Source organism: Netta rufina, assembly GCF_964035555.1.
Source record: "Netta rufina genome assembly, chromosome: 14".
In the NCBI taxonomy this organism is placed as follows: Eukaryota; Metazoa; Chordata; class Aves; order Anseriformes; family Anatidae; genus Netta; species Netta rufina.
This window is the reverse complement of record NC_140137.1, coordinates 16,216,215-16,236,566: the sequence shown is the minus strand read 5'-3', so window position 1 is coordinate 16,236,566 and position 20,352 is coordinate 16,216,215. Positions and strand designations below refer to the sequence as shown.

At 36.1% G+C, this 20,352-nt stretch overlaps 1 protein-coding gene across 5 annotated transcripts in view; it reads right to left on the bottom strand.

Moving 5' to 3' along the window:
- Nucleotides 1-20,352, bottom strand: part of FAM13B (family with sequence similarity 13 member B) — a 46,550-nt gene that overhangs the window by 5,194 nt on the left and 21,004 nt on the right. For 2 of the 5 annotated variants that reach the window (XM_084295352.1, XM_084295353.1), the window contains exons 8-21: nucleotides 17,253-17,294; nucleotides 16,065-16,220; nucleotides 14,009-14,144; nucleotides 13,746-13,775; nucleotides 11,403-11,470; nucleotides 10,598-10,652; nucleotides 10,011-10,158; nucleotides 7,545-7,610; nucleotides 6,144-6,354; nucleotides 4,175-4,304; nucleotides 3,632-3,713; nucleotides 3,116-3,345; nucleotides 2,668-2,751; nucleotides 1,375-1,470 (exon numbers count right to left, since the gene is read on the bottom strand). In XM_084295352.1, coding sequence (XP_084151478.1) covers nucleotides 1,375-1,470; nucleotides 2,668-2,751; nucleotides 3,116-3,345; nucleotides 3,632-3,713; nucleotides 4,175-4,304; nucleotides 6,144-6,354; nucleotides 7,545-7,610; nucleotides 10,011-10,158; nucleotides 10,598-10,652; nucleotides 11,403-11,470; nucleotides 13,746-13,775; nucleotides 14,009-14,144; nucleotides 16,065-16,220; nucleotides 17,253-17,294 — 1,534 coding nt within the window. The remainder of the gene's footprint in view (nucleotides 1-1,374; nucleotides 1,471-2,667; nucleotides 2,752-3,115; nucleotides 3,346-3,631; nucleotides 3,714-4,174; nucleotides 4,305-6,143; nucleotides 6,355-7,544; nucleotides 7,611-10,010; nucleotides 10,159-10,597; nucleotides 10,653-11,402; nucleotides 11,471-13,745; nucleotides 13,776-14,008; nucleotides 14,145-16,064; nucleotides 16,221-17,252; nucleotides 17,295-20,352) is intronic. The other 3 variants (XM_084295354.1, XM_084295356.1, XM_084295355.1) reach the window with 3 other exon arrangements.

The window sequence follows — 20,352 nt, the reverse complement described above, 5'->3', positions numbered from 1 at the left end:
ATCTTTCTTACAGATTTCAAAAGCAGAGGTCTGTGAAATGTTGCCTATAGCACAGAACATGAATTATATTATTAAGAGCTCTTCTGAATTTAAAATCCTTTTGGGTGGCTGTCACCCATCCCTTTGTTTCACAACTTAAAAAATTTAAAAAAAGAGATTGATATTCATAAGGCTATTGGCAACATGAAACATCTCAACTGAAGAGCACATTTTTGAGGTGAGAAACGAGTTAAAACCCAACCAGTCAAGGACACCAATAACAACGTGCGTCTCACCAGTGCTGGAGAAATGCTTAGGTATTTAAGAGCAAATTCTGTGTGTACAGAATTCCGAAAGGGCTACTGACTTAACATTGACCTTAAACTGAAACAGGACTGCAATGTAAATCGTTTGTCTATAAAATCACCTGCTCAAAATGTATATGGAAAAAAGGAACAGTCTTGAGAAGTTTTCTGTTTTCAATCTCAATGTTCTTCAGCTTAAAGTGGGTAGCTAAGAACAGTCAGAGTCAACGTAGACTGTAGATTAAGTTGCTGCTGAGTAAGACACTGCCCAGTTACATAAATCTGATAGAGGACTGTTTTTATGTAAAGAGATTATCTCGTGTCAGCTATGCAGTTCCTTCCTTCTAAAAGGGTCAAATGGCTAATATCAAAACTATGTTTTGTTCCAAGCTTGGGTCAGCATTGCAAGATTTCGATTACAGTTCCTGAAGAACAGACATCTAGCTGGTTGTCATTCCACAACTGCCTTTTATCATGATTAAAAAAAAAAAAAAAAAAGGTTTTATCAATCTCCTTGCACAATACAGACACTTTTCTTCCTCATCACTTACAAGAGGGAAAAGAAAGAAAAGAAAGAGCACCACAAGCTTGAAGGAAATGAAGTGAAGACACAATGAAAGAGCAGATGTTGTACAGATGCTGCAGGCATTGGTAACAGATCTCACACTAGGGAAACAAAAAGGAATGGAATGGTTCCTGTGGCCATCCTATTGCTCATGCCTCTGGTAACACTAATCTGAACTACAGAAGAGAGGCAAACTTCATCACAACTGGTGTGACTATTCCTTGGAGAACCAGGAGTACAATATGTACTGTGGATCTATACCTAGCACGTGAGAACGTCAGCCAAGGAAAGTTGTAACAGCTTATTTACTTCCACTGGGAACCATTTACTTCCTCAGAGCTGTCAAGGTCACAGAGAGCTTTGAACTGCGCTGCTCTCAGTAGTAAATCAAATGCCTCAAATACAATGACATCACCTTCTATCTTCCAAAAGAAAGATGTGTTTTATGGAACAGTATTCCTAGCTTTTCTAAAGCCAGACTAACACTTAAAAAGTGGAAAAACATAAATAGCATGTTTTACTCACAAGAATAGGAGTAATGCTTGCTCTAGTTAACATTTGTTTTACAAGTCTGTATCTGTCATAAAGTGGCTTCACAATATGTCTTTCTTCTCTAGTAACCTAAAGGCAGAGAAACCACAGAATTAATTATACCAGTCACTCAGTAATATACAAGCAAACACAAAGTGGTATGCTTCTCGTGCCAGGCCACAAATTCCAATTAGGAACATAAAACTAGTTTAAACTGCGTGTATGAAATGGGATTTATGGAGAGAAAGGAAATCAGAAGGTGCTTTCTCCCTTTCCCTCCCCTCCCCATCTCTTTTCTCAGTTTAAACTTCTTCCTGAAAAATATAGTCAAGACTTCCTAAAAGTTAGGGGAGCTTAAAGAGAAGCAGACCCTCTAAAGACCCGTAGAAAAAAGGAAATAAGGGACCAAGAACCACAGAAAACTGTGTAACTAGCAATGATGGTGACTCTACAGAAGTGAAAGGGGAAAAAAAGATGAAATTATAGAGAGATTTTATCTGATACCTGATTTCACTCTTAATTCTTGGCCGCTATGTTTACAAACATAGTAAATCTTGAAGGTTATCATCAGCATTTACTGGCGTTTTCTAAGGTGATTCCAAGTCCAGTGCCAATATCACTAATACCATTATTCTTCCTTGGTTTTCAGCACTGAACGGCTTGTTCAGATACATATATGGTGGTGCTGATTATAAAGTTAGTATGCCAAGTCCAGAAGGCTAATAGAATAGTAACTGGAAAGATCTTAATAGAATAGTAACTGGAAAGGACTAGTGATGCTGATCACTGCCCATGATTCAAAACCCAAAGCTTTAGGCACTAATTGCTGGTTACCTCCTCTAACTTCCATATCTCCAATTATATAAAGTACATGTCGCATACTTTAGAAAAAAAGTCCCTCAGCGTTTTTAGTTTTGTGTAATCCAGAACAACTTTTCAGGAATTTTCCTGGAAATTCAATAGTGCCATTATTTAGTTTGTTAAAGATTTCTTTTTGTTTCACAAGCACTGCACCAAACTATACCAATCACTGCAAAATCCAAAAACCTACTGATCTGCAGAAAAGGGCCTAGGTAACAAATCAACACCTGCATTCTAACTTCCAGAAGTCAGTGCAGTAATTTCCTCTGATGGCAACATGGAAACTGTCAGATAACTTTGTTTGGGAAAAAAGCACCATTAAATTCTGGTATTACTCCTGCACAAGAATTACTGTTATTAAGTACATAGCTTGATGAAGTAAACTGTTATTAAGTGCACAGCTTGATAAAGCAAACCAAGTATTACCGGCCGTCCATGTTGACTTTCATAATACAGGAGACTTTTCTGGAGGGATGTTTTCTCTTCTACCAAATGGTCCTTTGTCATTTTCTGTCAGAAGAACAGTTCACGTTAATCAAACACAAGCCACTTCAACAGTTGTTCTATAGGTATCAGCAATACCGGTGCTTTCGCCAAACTTAGCTTACTTAACAGCATAATGTCCCATCCTAATCCATTCAAATCTGTCCAATATTGTCAGTAAGTACTTGTAAATATTTTAAGAAAGACTGAGCAAGGAAAACGTGGTTCATCTTGATCATTTTCCTACAGAGTCTGAAATGGGAGGGCTTGGGAAAGCGCTGCTAATAAAGGCATCTTTTTGTTGATGAAACAATATCTAAACTATCTGACCATACTCTCTCCCCCTCCCTTATTTTCTTAGAAACGGCCAAACCATAACCTTTATGTTTACCTTTATGTCTTCTGGCAAACATCTTTCAACTCGTTTTTCCTTTAATCTTTTCAAAATGAGTTCTAGCGTAGCTTCCTTGGTGGGCTTCTTCTCTTTCTGCACAACACGCATCTCATCTCCATTTTCTTCATCCTCTTGGTCAAGAGAAGAACCAAAACTTTTTGGAAGAGTGTTACTCCGTGGACGTGTTTGAGGTATGAATTCTCCATCTGAGCTCTTCTGCTTTGCATCTGAAAATAGAAAAAAAATATTTAATCCAAAGGTTTAAAGAACTTAAGTCCTTCAGTTGGCTAAACTGCAAACCAAGAAACACAGAAATTTGCGTGGGCAAAGCTTCTCTTCTAAAAACAAAGCCAAAAGAATAATTTGATTTTGCTTCTGCAATAAAATAAGTCAGAATCTAGAAATTAAAGATTTTTACTGTCCTGGGAAATTCTGCTGAATGACTTGGCACTTCTATTTCAGTCACACAGATGATTTGTGTTTGTACAAAACCAAAAGTATAGCATCCCTTACCTTTTATTTGCTTTCTTAATTTGGTAAGGTCAGTCATCCATTTTAAAACTTTAGGATTGGCTGCAATATCACTATAGGAGGGCTGAAAAATAATACAAACAAAGTTTTATGTAGACAAGCACATTAAAGCTTGTTCATAAACACTTCATACAAGATTTGGCAATATTTTTGGCAGCAAAGGTGACTAGTAACATGGGTGCCACTCTTAGAACTTGGTAAGATCTCAATGCCAATTTAATGAACAACACTTGTGAAAATAAGGTTGAAACAAAATATCAGAGGTTGAACCAGAGTAGTAAAGACACTTTTGTCTCCATGTCTCATCAGATATCCCTTCTGTCAGATCGAATGTCACTGCCCTTCTCTGGGCTCAGGCATTATGGCATGTTTTCTAGCATTGCTGTTGTTCAGTTCACTTTTGTAAAGAGCAGCATATAACAAGATTATTCTCATTTGTGAACTCAGTTGCTCAGTGATGAAATACAAGCAGTAACTCTACTGTGCAGTCATTTGTCCTGAATAAAAGCAGAAGTGGCAACTTACCTTACTGTTTTTCTCTTTTTCAAATTGTTCTTCAAATTGCTTTATTTTTTTCTGTAATTTCTTGACAAGCTGATAAGGCGTCTTGTCTTCCCTTTTGTCATCTTTTGAGCTGAAGGATGCTCTTCGTGTTCTGTATTAAAAACATTTTAAAATGTCATTTAAAATAATTGAACCAGTGCAAACAACTGTCTATTTGAGTAGCAGGTGACTAATTTCTGTATTTTTTCCTCCAGTTCATAATTCATTCTTTTCAGGTTTTCAGTCAGAGATGTTTACTTACTGAATCCAAATGCTATCATCCACTGCCTTTAAAAATGATGTATTATTTTCTCCTCTCTAGTTTCAGTTATACCCCTAACAGCAACAGCTCTTTGGTGAAAAACAGCATTTGAAATTCATGTGTAATAAGCATTTTAGCCACCAAACAAGATCTGAACTGTTTTAATGACAATGTAACTGACAGCACTTTAGTTTATCTAAATTACCTAGATTATCAGTACTTCCTGAAATACCTGGCAAAGAATGTAGCCTAGTCTAGAAGCACCCACTGAAGAATTCTTGGTAATTAGACAGCTTCACTTATCTGTCTTAGATAAACTACTAGATGCTTATCTTAAAAATACTAAGAATAATCTCCATCATCTAATCTGTTTGATTTACTAGTACATTTCTGCAGTATGTGATTCGAGTTTTGAATCACATTTTGCACTTGTTCAGCCCCTTGACATTTGCTCCTTGTGAAAACTGTTTTCATTTCAAGACTAACCATAAGAATCTTCTAGTACATGTATTATACAAGGCGCCTGAAAGATCTCTCAACACAGCTAGTAACATCTACGTAACTCGAGATATTAGATGCACTAATCTAATAATCCACTACTGTCGATCCTTATTAGTTTCGGAATGAGAACAGCTATTATAATCAGCACTTTTCTGCAGGTCAGCCTTCTGCATCATTTTAGCAGTACTCATCGACCATCTTCTGCTGCTAGCTGAGGAACACTGAAAAGTATTTTTTTGTATCAGTTTGTCAATGGAAAACTAGAGATTATAAATTTGGTCTTTCATGCTCCAATTTATTATTTTATTTTTTTTATTTTTTATTATTTTTTTTTTTACTTTTATGGGGTTATTTCTTCCCTAACAAGCAAGGAGATTTTTATCAAACCGCTTTTCACAGCAGCATTATACAGCACAGGCCACAGGTTATATACAATTTTTGGAGGATCACACTCTCCAGCATCACACAAATAACTTGCAGCTTAATTACAACTCAGCTTTCACCCGCTGGGTTAAATGGGCTTTCTCCTCTAAATCCACAAGAGAGGACCTTCATTAAGAACCCTCTGTCTATACTGTACTGCTGTCCCACACCTCTCCCTCTAACAATTGATTCTTTCCTATAACCCTTCTGGATAAAGGTTTTCCACAGCCCAAGTGAAGAATCTTCTCAGATTATTGCTGCATGTTTTTGTTGCAAGGACATGTGTAACTTGGCTCTTTACTGGAAGTGGATACGTGAAACAAAGCCGAAATTATGCAACATGAAGATAAATACTCATGCTATTGAAAAAAGGAAAAACTTCCATAAAATCATAGATCAACAATCCAGTAAGGACTGGTAAAAAAATATATATAACTAACATCTATATCTTCAGCCCAGGAAGTGCCATTACAGTAGGCTGCCAGAAGCCCTGACTAAACGCCAGGGAAAGCTCTGTAGGCTTGTCCTATTTTTACACTCTTTCCCTCAGCACCTGCCAGTGGCCCCTTTGGGAGAGACGGTACTGCCCCAGAAGAACCTCTGCTCCGATCCGCTATGGCAGTCCCTGGCTATGCAGAACCACCAAATGGTCTTCAATTAATTCATCATACCATCATACCTTGAGGTTCTTAATCAGCTGAATTTTCACACTGGAAGTAACATCTCCTGTCCCAACACCATGCAAGTTGCATTAAAATACAATACCTAACAAAAGAAAGTGCTTTGGATGAAGAATCTAGCGTTTCTGGATCATGTAAAAAACGCTGGCTTTGCCCAAAATCCAAACTACGATGTGACAATATTGGGTGACAGTCCTCTTCCAATGGATGATTTGTCATTCTTCCAGCCTGTGGGGAAAGTTGAGCTTCTCCAGATTCACTGTCTTCCTGCCAAGATTTGAAAGCGGGAAATGGATCTATAAGATAAAAAAAGGAAACAAAATGGTACTTGTCTGTTAACAGAATTACAAACTAGAGTCAAAAGGAAACAAAAATGTGTACCCAAAGCTTAGTCTTGTATGCTATAAAGGATGTGGTGTCATACACAAAGTGAATAAAAACAGTGAAATACATCAGAAAGCTACAAATTCTGTCATATAACAACTGAAAGAAATATGTACTGAAATGAAGTATGCACACTAGGATCCCTTTTTCAAAGTGTTTCTTACAAGTATGCATTTCTGAAAAATTCAACAGTGTAAAAGCATTATCATCAGAAATCTGAAGTTACAAGAATATATTTACTGTCTGTTGCAACATATTGATGTGGAATTTAAATTTCATACCTTACACATATGCTTTGAAAGATTGTCCTCTTGATTTTGAGCAAGATAAGCCTACAGTACTCATTCATTTAGTCTTTTTTAAGAAGTGTTGTTTGTTGGGTTGGGGGGGGGGGCGGTTGGTTTTGTTTGTTGTTTTCTTTTTTTTAATATATATTTAAATCCATCTTGACACCACTAAGAAAAAGAGATTTCTTAATTTGTGGAAGGTGATTTTTTTTCAGGCAGGGGACTCCAAAACAATTTTTTTTAACCCATCTGAAAAGTTACTTGCTAACATTCCATACAATTCTCAGCTATGGTTTTCTTGCCATCTAACAAAAAGCTGGCAGAGCCTTCTAAACACTTTAGTTTAAAACTCACCCCCTTCCCTTTCAGAACTTTGCCTATATTTTCCACAGTCCAAATAGAAATTTTGAAAACTGGGTTCGAAGTGTGCAGAACAACAAAAAAACCCACGAAGTAATCTTAAAAAAAAAAAAAAAAAAAAAAAAAAAAAAAAGTAACCCTTGTACCTGCTTTCCAGTGGACATTTACTAAGTATTATGGGGGGGGTTGTTTTGTTTTGGTGGTGCTGGTTGCGTGGTTTTTGTTTTGTTTTTCAAGCTAGAACCTTGCCTGTTTGCACAGTACAAGATACATGAAGGGGACCTTTGGGAGGAGGGGGGTAGGTAGGGAAGAGGGAGGTAGAGGAGGAAGGAACAAAAAAAACTTGCAAATCAGAACATTCCCAAGATAAGGGACAGCAGGTGAAGGGTTAGTTAGAAAGCAAACCATAAACTATCAAAAGGCAGATAACTGAACGTATGGCGAACCATACTTACCCTCCCCTTCTCTCTGCAGATGCATTGTTTTGAAATCAATGAGGGGGAAAGTGATAGGGCATGGCGCTAATAAAATGAAAAAGAATGGCAAAAATACTAAAGTGAACACACAGCACAGTCAGAACAAACCATACATAACATGTAAAGCAGGAAGATACAGTACCAGGGAAAAAAATCCCATATTATGGGCCAGGTGCTGAGCACCCTCGACTTCCAAGCAATTTCAATGGCACTTAAGGATGCTCAGTCCTTAGCAAATTCGAACTGCTTACTGAAAAGGTTTACAAAGAACCGACAGAGTAATCGTAAAGACTTACTGAAATTTCATAAGAGTCTCGTGCATCTTCATGTTCACAAAAGATAAGTTCTAAATATAGTTTTGCTCACACTTTGTCAATAAAAGATGGTAGTAATTTCCAAAAAGCAGGACAAATGCAGAAAAATACATTCAGAAAAGTAGATTAACTGATCTGCATTTTCCCCTATTAAAGCAGCAAGTATTTAATGCTCATTTTCAACAGCTCTATTGGTTACAGGCCATTAAAATTGCCATCAAACAAGATTTAATAATCCAAATATCATGGAAGATTTGGACCAGTACAGAGTTCTTTACAAAGCCAAGTACTTAAACGGAATGCCACGAGGACTTGCAATGCCTTGGAAGGCTGAGACCCCAATAACCATTCTAAAAAGGACTAAAGAATAGCCCAAACTGAAAAACTTCACAGTGAAATACCATGTCTTGTACAATACCATGATTTCACTACTGAAAGGCATTTAATATAAATGTATATATAGGTATGTTACATCCTCTTCAAATTTCATAAAGTTGGATAAGCAAAAACAAAGCAACTTTTATGAAAATAAAGAAATAATGAAAATGGAATCCACAAACTTTCTAAGAATATGTATTAAACAGATAGAAACAAAACAATGTGCAAGTAAACAATTAATGTAAATAAACATCAAGAACACATGGCAAGTATTTCACAACTATAAATAATCCAAATTGCAAATGCCATTTTTAGAAGGGTTAAAAATGAAGTATGGATTCATAGAGGGAATCCATTTGTAAACGTGTCACTGAAGTTGACCATTTAACAGCATTTTTAATTATTATTTGAGTTTCAGTACAAAGCTTTACGTGCAGACACACTGCAACTACATGCTGAGCTGTTAAATACATACATTTGAGGTATACTTCACTGACTTTAATATTTCTAACACAAAGTAATTTCATTCACTCTTTGTTACTACTGCGTTATTAATGTTTGATGATGACACTTACAGGCACCTCAAAGAATAGCTGCCACTACAACAGTCTGTTGGAAGTAAAAACTAATCCTTGTGTAGTTAAACTACCCTAAATCTACTGCTTTGTATTTGCAATCTTTAAAACTTGGAAATAAGTAGAGTGGGGTTGTCCTGTTGGTGATGGTTCACAACATTTTAACAGACTAACACTTAGATTTATTTATTTATTTATACTTTTTTGCTAAGGTGTAGGTTGATGATTCAGAGTATCAATACCAGGCAGAAGAAATAGGATGTAAGGAACATGTAAAAAGACAAGTATTTTGAAAAGAAGGTATCAACTAGAGTGTTTTGCTCTTGTTAGAGTACAGAGAAGTTATGTTTCTACACAAGTAAAAGGACAGTTTAAACAAGCATTTCCACACATTTGAGCAGCAAAGTTCAATAAAGTCACAAGTTCAGAGGCTTGCTAAACCTGAAGGCCATAAAGAATAATGTCAAAAAATACAGTTTTGCCTCAAAAAGGATTCCTTATATTATTCCTTGCGTTATCCCTTTTCCTAAGATCCAAAAAGAGGGAAAGGGGCACAGAAATCATCACCATCTGCACCTAATTTTTACTTGTAAACTGGCTGTTTCAAGTTGCCCAGTGACAAGGACACCAACACTGGACATTTCTGATGTTTAAAACAAAACAAACAACACTTTTCAGACTAAATCAAATATAAATGGCTGTGTTTAGTAGCTTAGTGATTTTAAGTCAAACAGCTAGTATTAGAACTTCAATAGCTTGCATTGAAAAAAAAAATCAGAGACATGATACGACATGAATATCAGCTGCATGATATCATCAGATAAAGCATTTATAAGCACTCAGGTAAGAGACAGTCATGGGAACACTATGACACCTTTTTAATTAAAGAAAAGCTCTTGTATGAAGCTTAGGCTTTTTTGCTTTCTTTAGTTGCTTTTTAACTATTTTTTTTCTTCTGTTTTTTAAGGTCCTTTCTTAATTAAGTTGCAGAAAGTTCTGAAAAAAGATGGGACCTTATATCATGATGTGGCCAACCTTATCAAACGTATAGGAAGATTTTATTCATATCAAGCTAAAGAAAAAAAGCGTTTAGTTGTCAAGGCACTTCTCCTATTTGAAAAGTGTTTTTATGTATTTTTGCTAGTTAACTATATTGTGAGCTAAAGGGTGAAAATTACCTTCCCATTTGTCACCATCAGATGCATTCTTCAGATCTAGACGTGGTATTTGGACACCCAGAGCTTCCTCAGAAACATAAACATCACCATCCACTGACACTTCTGAATCAGTATTTGCATTAAGATCACAAGTCTTGCTACTGGAATCCTGTATTTAAATAACATAGAACAATTTTATTCTTATTTAGCAACTGAAAAACAGGTAATTATTCAGGGCTATTTCACACACTTCTGGAAATTCTGAAAAAAAAATATTTCCTTACTTAAGTAAAGATGGTCCCATATGCCACAAACAAGCTTTCCCCGTTCCTCTCCCCTCCCCCCCCAAAATCCTCTCCAACATTAGTCAAGTATTGGCATAATGAAACATTCCTTATATAAGATGCATAAGTATAAGCTTGCTGTGTTGCCAAAAGTTTCTGTGAAGCTAGGTGAAGAGATCTGATAAGGCTTTTGCAAATCTTGTGGCAGGCCAACCAACATAACAAATTAGTAAAAGCTAAATTTATTTATTTTTAAAATATCTGCATTTAAAATAAGTTTATAAGATGTTGTGTATCTGTATATAAATGAAACTGTAAACTTACCAGAAGCATCTCTGAAGATACTCTATCATCGCCACCAGCCAAAATACTATTTTGCCTAAAAACAAGACAGACCTGGTTATCACTTCAAATGCATTCCATTCTTACATACAGCAGTCCAGTTTTAGCAGATATGCAATACATTTCTTTAAAGTGATCATTAAAATTCTGGGAACCAAATGTTACATTTTTTTGTTTCCTTCATTCTGGGGCAGATGGGGACAGGGCTGGCTCTGTTATTTCCAACTGAAGCATGTGCATCTGGATTAATAGACTTGAACTACGCTAGAAATGAAAACAGCTCAAACCCTCATTCTCAAACAGGGAACAGGTACTTTGATACAATTGAATAAACTGAACTTGAACTAAAACTTAAATCAGTGCTGAACTCAAACTGCAAATGTACAATTTTCTGGCTAATCACTATTACCAGCATTAATTCCAAAATAATTAAGAGTGATACAGATTACCAAAAAAAAAAAAAAAAAATTAAATAACATTTTTTCTTCTATTTCTCTTGCCCAGAACATCAGGTTTTCGACTATATATATATATATATATATATATATGTATATATATAAATCATAGGTTTGTACTTAAGTTTAACCACATTAAGTTCCACATCTTTTTTATTATCATCATAAAAAGGTAACTCCATCTTGTCCTCTGTTTTCAGAGAAATTTTTTGTTTAGTTTCCCCTCCCTTGTGCTATACACTCTGTTGTCACGAATTGCCAGTTTGGTACACATGTTCCCAAATCTGACAATATACATTCTGTCATTTGTGTGATAAATAAAAGATTCATACCTTTCACTATTATTTTCTCCATCAACTTCTGCATCTTTATCACATCGCTTCAATAATACGTCTGCAGCCTGTTGGCAAAAAGCATGCTTAGAAAGATTTAAGAATGGCATTCTCAGCTGAAAACGTTTCCATAATCACCACAAAGAAGCCCTCAAGAACAGAAAGCACAAGTTTTTATGCATAGGTGGAAATCATACTATTTAACCATGCAATATTTTTTACATTTAAAGTGAAGCCAGTAACCAGGCGTCTTATTCACTAGACCAACAGTGACCTTCCATCTTTGGACAAACCATGATTAAGGTTTTAAAGTTATTGGTGCTGTTTTGTTTTTAAGAAACCAACACTTCCAATACAAGTCGTCATAGCATGAGTCTGGGGGTAACTAGAGTGATGGTAGTCCTGCTCCCAAAGATAACTGAGTTAGATGCAGACTTGGGTTCAGCATTTATGAAACGAAACAAGTCTGACAGACTTTCTAAAAGGAACTACTAATCCTCGTTACTAAATAAAGCAGCAACAGAACTGGAAGGGTATGGAGAAATGCTGGCATTTCCACGACACCATCTCACAAAACAAGTTCAGATGAATTTACATAATCATTCTGTACACTAAAAGTTGGCACAGGAACACTGCTTTAAGTAGTCTTTTGGCTTAGATAAAGCCAAAGCCCAGCAACTGCTTTCCTTGAGAAGTGTCTTATTTGGGAGAATGTAAGTAATCTGAATTATAAAACATATCCTTCTTGAATATCAGATTACATTTGATTTCAGATTTTAAGGTCTCCCAAATGGTCTTTAAAGTGTCTGAATATAAATAGAATATAAATAGAATATAAAGAGAGTCACTCTGAGTTTAAGTATACATAACATTTGACAACTTTACAGGGCTATGTAACATTTGCCCTTATCAGGCATAACTCCACTCTTCTCTTCACATCTTCACGTTATTTCTGCCCTCATGCCAAATTCCAACTCAGGGAAACAATTTCTAATTACAGGGCATTTCATACTCCAGCAGATAATTTCCACCCTAGAGAGGCACATTTACTGTAGTTGCAGAAGCAGCTGCTTCTGTTTTCATTTCAGACCCAAAGGAAAGCCTGTGTGTACAGAAGTTCACCTTTTGTTTCCTACAATCCTATTCGCCCATCAGCAAAAAGCACATTTATACATAGCCATTTAAGAATCACATTCTCCCTTCATATTTTTAGCATGGTAAGGTATTTCTAACTCATAAGTGAACATACTTCTGAAATATAATTCTCATAAGAAGTATAATTCTCATTTCTCAGCTGTTCTTCTACTGGAACTGCATAAAATGCAACGAAGAATGACCAATTTAATTTTTTTGTCAACTCCATCTACATTTTTATTTTTTGAGTTTTGATTTCTGGAGCTCAGCATATATTTTAAATAGGGAGTAATGGGGAAGTAAAGAGTTAGGAGTTAGCACGATAAACCCATTCTTGAAGGTTTCCCTTGTCAAACGACCAAAAGCCTAAAACATACTACAAATAAAAGATGACTGATAACCAACAGCCAGTCAAAAAATGCAGATGGTAGAAATATGCCACTCTACCCTGTACTTTCAGCACAGTTCTTGCAAAAAAATAATCTGGGCAATCAATACATCCTGTAAAATTTAAATTTATAGGATATAAATCTATAGAACTTCTTATGACAGAAGTTTTTCAAGTAAGTGAGGAAGTATAGAATTGACTTCTTCATTAGAATTGCCTATTTAACAGCTGCGTATGTACCATTTGATAGAAGTGGCAGTAACTGTATTCTTTCATGCTTTTTTTGTTTGTTTTAAATGATGTATTTTACAGCATTGCCTGCTCACATAAAAGTACCCTGGATGAGAGACTGATGTCTGACTGTAATTTCTTTCATTTTCTTTTGCTTAACACCACACGTTTAAAACTCCTAGCATGTGTACCAGGATGGAGGGGCACAAGCTAACAGCACAGCAGAAGTCAAATACCTAAAGGTAGGTTTACAGGTAGGTTTAAGGAGAAGTACCAGAACCTCTTTCAAGTAGACAGGAGATGAAGGTGTGTTGAGAAGAACAGGACAACTATCCCTACATCAGAAAACAACTGTGGAAACAGTGAGAAAAGGCTGAGAAACAAGCTTTTTCTTTTCAATAGGCCAGTTATAAAACCATTCTCTCTATATAAAATTCTCATACTAATGTTTTTGCACTGTTTAATGCAGCAAAAGGCGCAACTGTGGGCTATACTACAGTCATAGCTCTGGATCCTTTTCTCCTCACAAAGCCTTTATTAACACTGATGCTATTCTAACTAGTGTATCAGGAAGCATAGCACTGACTTACCTTTACCTGAGCAGAAGGAAGGGCCAGCACCTGTGAAAGAGAGAAAACCCCTTAGTCAGGGTCCATACAAGCTGCACAAATGTACATAAAAATTTCTCTGCATGTCTACAAAGTGTGTACAGCAGAAAAGGCAATTAACTGCACAAAGCAACAGGATCACATAAAGCTACATCAGAGCTATTAGGAAGTCTCGGATCACTAAAGTACTTTGCTCAAGTTGCTGCAATTTACAGTTTGCATATACAGGAAGCTCCTCCTCTCACCTGAACACTTTCTTCTTCCTCTGTTACAGTATCCTGTTTCATAGCTTCGCTGTCTAAATCTGTGCTAACCAATACTTCAGAGCAGCCTCCTGTGTTCTCACTGCTACCAGAGTCATTATCTTCAATAACATCATTCCTAAAGAGAGAAACAGAAAGACTTAGCAGCCTGTTCTTCAACCTTTATCAGAAAAAAAAAAAAATCCTTTAACAGTATCAAATGTTAGGTTGTTTTCTCTTCTTGATAAAATTATTCTGACTAAAGATACTGGCAATACATAGAATTTCAATCACCTGTTGTAGCTGTTGTAGTCAAATTTGATTATGTAGTTTATACACACTTCTGAGGTTTTCTGTAACTGTATGATAGATATATACAAAGTTGTTTCCCTGATTCTCCTATTAAGGGTCATGCATAGATCCCTCACTATGCTGACATAAGGAATGCAATGACGTACTGAAACTACCACAACTAAATGAAATTGCTTTGCTGTGACTTCACTCCTCTCAAGCTCATTTAAAGCTAGTATCAGGATGTTCCCCTCACTGAGAAACCCTGTTATTTCTAACATTTTATCTTCCTAGTACTCAAGTTAAGGCCTGTAACAGTATTCCCAAATTAGAACTACTTACACCGTAAGTATGTCTCTCCACATACCCTTTATATGCCAGCATGCCAGTTACCACATGATATTGTAATTCATCACAAGCCTTTGACTTCTTTTCCTTCCTTCTCCTCTCGCAAAGAGCTCCAAACTACTTTTAAAAATGCTTCTCTTCTATCAGGTGTCTAGATAGTAAACATGATACTCTGGAACTTTAATTTTTCTTTTTCTTTTTTTTTTTTAATTTCTGCAGTCATTTTGTTATTCCTAGGAAATTTACACATGATCACTGTGTTTTTTAGTTGTCTGTTTAGCTGTATATTTGCCTTGTGCATAGTGTGTGTTGGCTGCACTGCTTTAAAGAACCCAGATGACCTCTTTCAAGAACACTATCACGTATCACCTATTACAGTTAATCCGCAATGGAACGATGATCAGAAGCATTTGAACTAGTCACCATGCCAAAAGAGTATATTGGTTTCAAACCTGCAGCGATGTACTTTTAGCTTTTGCTTATGTGAGGCCAGCCAGACTTAAAAGCGCTTATGCTGTAACTGAAGAAATTCAGCTACAAGAGATCTTTCAGTGTTTACCCACTTACTTATAATTCACTTCAAAGAAATTAGATCTGTAACACTGAAACTCAAGTTATAATTGGACATTTATCAGCACTGATTATTACTTTTACAATCATTTGCTAACTTTAGCCCAAATCCTTGTCACAGATAAGACTCCTAACAAACAGTCGAGACAGAACATTTAGAAAATGTCATTTCAGTCTCTCAATACTACACAATGTTTCAGGCTCTGAGCCACAAAGGATCTTACATACCGAAGTCCTTTGGAGTTTGGGAATTATTCATCATTATTTATTTATACTCAATAAACACCAGAAGGTACCAGCTTCTCAGTGCTGCCCTGGCAATTGCTACACCCATAACCTAGTACAATTTATAATAAAAGCTAATCAAATAAGACTGAAGTCCTACACAAACAGACCTACAGGGTTCGTTCTACCTGCTGTTAACTGTTTTGTTGACACTGCTGGCCCAAGTAATACAATAGCTATGTTGATGTGGAACAATATGGTAAGGAAACTGAAATAGCACCAACCATAGCTTCTTTACATGGTAAAACTGAGTCAGGAATAATATAAGTGAGATAAAGTGACAATTAAGCTCTTCTGCTACTCACACAGAAATCAGCAGCGAAGCAGATACGGTTCACTTCCAAGATTCATAGCTATATTTTAAGACCAACAAAGTATTTGCTTCAAGAGCTGCTCATTACTTACAATTGATATAAGCTGATTTGACTTAAAATGCAAGAATTTTTTAAGTTAAGAGCAAAAGTCATAACTTTTGCTTTGGGTTGAGGTCGACTGGGGTAGTTTGGTTTGGAAAAGCTAAAATATATAACCCTACACAATTTAGGACAGACTCAAAAATTCTTACTGGTTGTTAGATCCTTCCTCATCCCCGCTGGGATTTTTTGCTTCATTGTTACAGCCCACTCTATGTTGCTGTATATGTTTAAGATCGTTATCTAAGCTGCTCTGCAGGTCGAAAAGGTGCTGTTCCACAGCTGCTCTAATAGTTCGTTCTAAAATGCTAGAAGGAAAAAAAGAAACCAAAAAAAATCATATTAAGAACCCTCTGTTGCATTGATCAGCTACGCAGAAAGGTAAAAATACCAAGTCATACATACAACAGATGATGCCAAGTGCTTCAAGGAAAAAAAAAAAAAAAAGCAGACTATCTATTCCAAAAAGACAATGGGAAGTACTGAAATTCATAGAATGGCTCGGGTTGGAAGAGACCTTAAAGATCATCTAGTTCCAACCCCTACTGTATTAAATAAGACTTGCACAGTCTATTATGAAGTCTGTTAAGAGTATTTTAAGAGTAACGAACACATTACAATGACTATGGTAAGCAAACTAAAAACTACACACCAGCATATCCAAAACCTTCTAAAGCTTAATACTGTAAGTATGTGACAGTAAAATCCTGTGTCTATGGCAGGTTGGAGTCAATCCCAGAGCAGGCACCATTTCAGCACAGCTGGCTGTAGTACCTCCTGAACAGGGCTGTAATTGGGAAAGGCAAAATCCAAGAAGCATTGGAGACAATGAACAAGTAATGGATGAAGGACACAGAGCACACCCAAACATATGTCAAATGAACATCAGTCTTTAAAAAATAAATAAATAAAGTAGGCTGTTGAGTGCTTCTTAAGCATCTCATTCAATAAAAAAAGTTAGGCCTGTAAAATTGTTTTATTTTTTTCTCCACATTTGTATATGCAATTCCTCTGAACTGCACTATTAACATCTAGAAGTGGTACTAAAATTACATTGTGAAACCTGTTATAATTTTAGAGTCAAACACCTATGAAGTATCTAAGCACAAAAACAGATGCATTTTCAAATCTCACTTCTACCATACTGTGCTCTCACACTTCTGCAGTCAACAACACTGACACACATTAGGGTTTTTTCTGCATTAAGTTCCATAAGTGAAATATTTCACACTAGAATGTCTCGTAACTGATCATCAAACCTACTGCATTTCTTTTTCTTGAAAGACAACATATCAATGTCTAATAGCAATTCACAAATTTTACATTGTCATCATACTTACTCTGCAGAGGCTGGCAAGATACTTATGGGAGAGATATGAGCACTGCAATAAAGAAGAAACAAGTTAGTGTAATGCAAAAAAATCACCACAATAAATAAAAATCTTGAAGACTACAGAAATCAACTTAGAAAATACTAAAACATCTAGTGAAGCCAATAAAAATAAATATATAGGAAAACAAACACTAATTTGCAGCCCCCTTAAGATTTCTCCACCTAAATAAAAAAGAATGCCATCATAAGACAAAGTTGTGGAAGTAGCATCGCAGGTTTCTGTCTCTCAAGAGCCAATACTCAGGATATTATGAAGCTGTAAGCTCTCAGAGGTATGGTCTTTCCCATGGGAAATACTAATCGCTTAGTCTCAAAAGACTTCCTGACACCTTGCTTAAGAATGCAGATTTTAACCTTGCTGCCTAAAGCAAGTTCCAAATTACTTTGCTTTCCTCCACTGTTGCAAATTCACTGAGATTTTCCCGTGCCTGTCAGATTGCTGCGTAATTTTATTCTGCAATGTTTAAAAAGGTCGGCAGCATTCTCCAAGGACAATTACATTTCAAGTCCAAGGCAGGTATTCTCGAGAGGTTTTGAGACATGGTATAGCCACTTGTAAAGCACTTAGGCATCTCCCAGCACAAGACACTTCAGTCTAGAATATTAAACCCTTGAGGAAGGAAATAAAAAAAAGGAACTAGTAAGTTAACTCAAGCACATGTTCTCCCTCTCCAATTTTCCATTAACATGATCAAAATTCTCTTATTGTAAACGTAATACTTAAGTTTTAGCCAAAGTGATGATAAATATGCTAATGTCAAAATAACATGAAAAACGCACAGGAACTGACAGTGAGTTGCAACTGAAATGTCTCATTCAGGAACACACAAATAGAAACTTCATTTCAACTCGGGATGTAAACAAATGCTTTTCCTTCCTATATCTATACCTAAGCTCAAAAAGCTGAAAAACAATATTTTAACCTACTCTTTAGCATGCAGCAATACTATTGGCAGCCAAAGTAGTTTTTAAAAATGATTTTCATGAATACATTAAGTAAACCCAGAAATATAAAGGAGCAGAGGGATACTGCAGCCTCACTAGAGAAGTGAACAGGTACTTCTGCAAGATAGTTCTAGCTGATAACAGCCCTGCTTGTGCTCAAAAAATCATTTAAAAGTCTCTCTGGTTACCTAAGAATAATATTAATACAGCAAGGAGTATCTTGTTTAGATCTTATCAAGTGTATTAGTAGTTTTATATTCACCACTAAAAGTAACATAATTAGATCACCTGAAGCAGACTTGCTGTTTCTTCTTCCTTCAAATAGATGCAACAAGCCATAACGGACTTTCCTTATCAGGTAGTGTTTAATTGAAAGTAGTTAAAATATTGGAACATAACGATACCCTTTTTTTTTCTTAGGCATCTTGTAGCTAATAGTGATGTGCAATGTATTTTAACACCATCACAACCAAGCCGGTGCTCACAGAATTTTTAAGTGACACAATTCTGAATCCAGCCCATTTTAAGATTCTGGCATTTGTTTTTCAGGGCAAGGGGGAGACAATACAGAGCTATTCCAAACACTGTGACAATAAAGTCACCTCTAAAGTCCCGTTCCACAACAGACACTGCCACGTAGCTTTGGAAAAACTGAATACCTGTTGTAGAAGCTAGATCTTGTAACCACTAATGTCAAAGGTGCTGCATCACCTGAGTGAGTCTGAATGTAACAGCATTTCTGCCTTCTTTCAAACCCTGAAATAGGGGTAAATATCCTGAGTTGTGTACCTCAGCTTTTGTCACTGATGTATCTGTGATTAGAAGTTCTGCATAGCCCTACTACTTGTGCAAAGTGCTAAAGTCTTCTGATAAACAACTTTTGCTTTGACACTACTTGAAATAGAAAAACAAAGAGACAAAGCTGTCAATAAGATCAGCCCCATGAACAAGATTAGACAGAAGCATGAGCAAGAATCTCAGAGAAAAAAAAATGAGATTTCAAAACATGAAAAATGTAATTTTAAGTATCTGGTCTTGATGTTTTTAATGAGTTCTACAGGAGGTGCATTGTAAAATGCTTGGTTACTTTCAGAAAGTTCTAATTTGTAATTGTATACATTAAAACCAGTTTACTATTCAAACAGGAATTCCTAGGACAAATTGGGGGAAAAAGAGAGAGGCAATCAGAGCACAGAGCACTGCAACACTAGACGTAAAAGAGAGCAAAAAAAAAAAATATCAGTCAAGGACACAAGTACAAACACTATTTATAGGAAACTGATGGCCTGGAATCCTTTTATTCTATCACTTGAGACAATGAGGAACTGTGTCAAGAGTGGGGAGAATCAAGCTCATCTCCAAAGAATCCAAAAGATTCCAGATAGGATTCACAACAAAAATTTTCCATCTTACTGCATAACCTTCAGCCCCCCAGCGGAGGACTGTTCATCAATGCTTTTAGTAAACACCTTCAGATGCATTAGAAGTACTCAGCAAAAGATGTGTACAAGTCAGCAGTATTCCAAAGCCCGAACAATCCTCTTACTACGCAAAGAATATCTTACGTCTTCCACTAATCACTTTAGCAATTAAGCACTTTTTGAAAGAAACGTGTCAATCGTTCCTAGGTGAAAACATTACAACTTCTGAACCGACACACCACAGTTCCAGAATACTTATTTAAAAGCTGTAATTTATACTGCTACACAGTCTTAACGCAGCATGACACAGCAAGACACACGAAGGTAAACATCTTTGTTTCATAATGCTAACCCACTCCCGAGAATCCCTTTTGCACCTTCTCCCTACCCATAAAAAGTCCCGGTAAATATCCTGAGATAGAAAACGACATTAACTAGATAAAACATTCCAAAGTTTTTCTTGCTAATTTACTGGCTGTATACTAATCCGTATTTCTCATTAAAAAGAAAAGCAATTGTGACAATATTTCATTTCACGATATCCCCAAAATACATTAATCTCATGTCATTTTTAAGTTAAAAAGTCTTATTTCCTATCAAAGCAACATTTTTCTTTTGTATATTTACCTGTGCAGCAGAACTTTACAAGCCATTCTGATTATTTTTGCTATCCCAAATGAG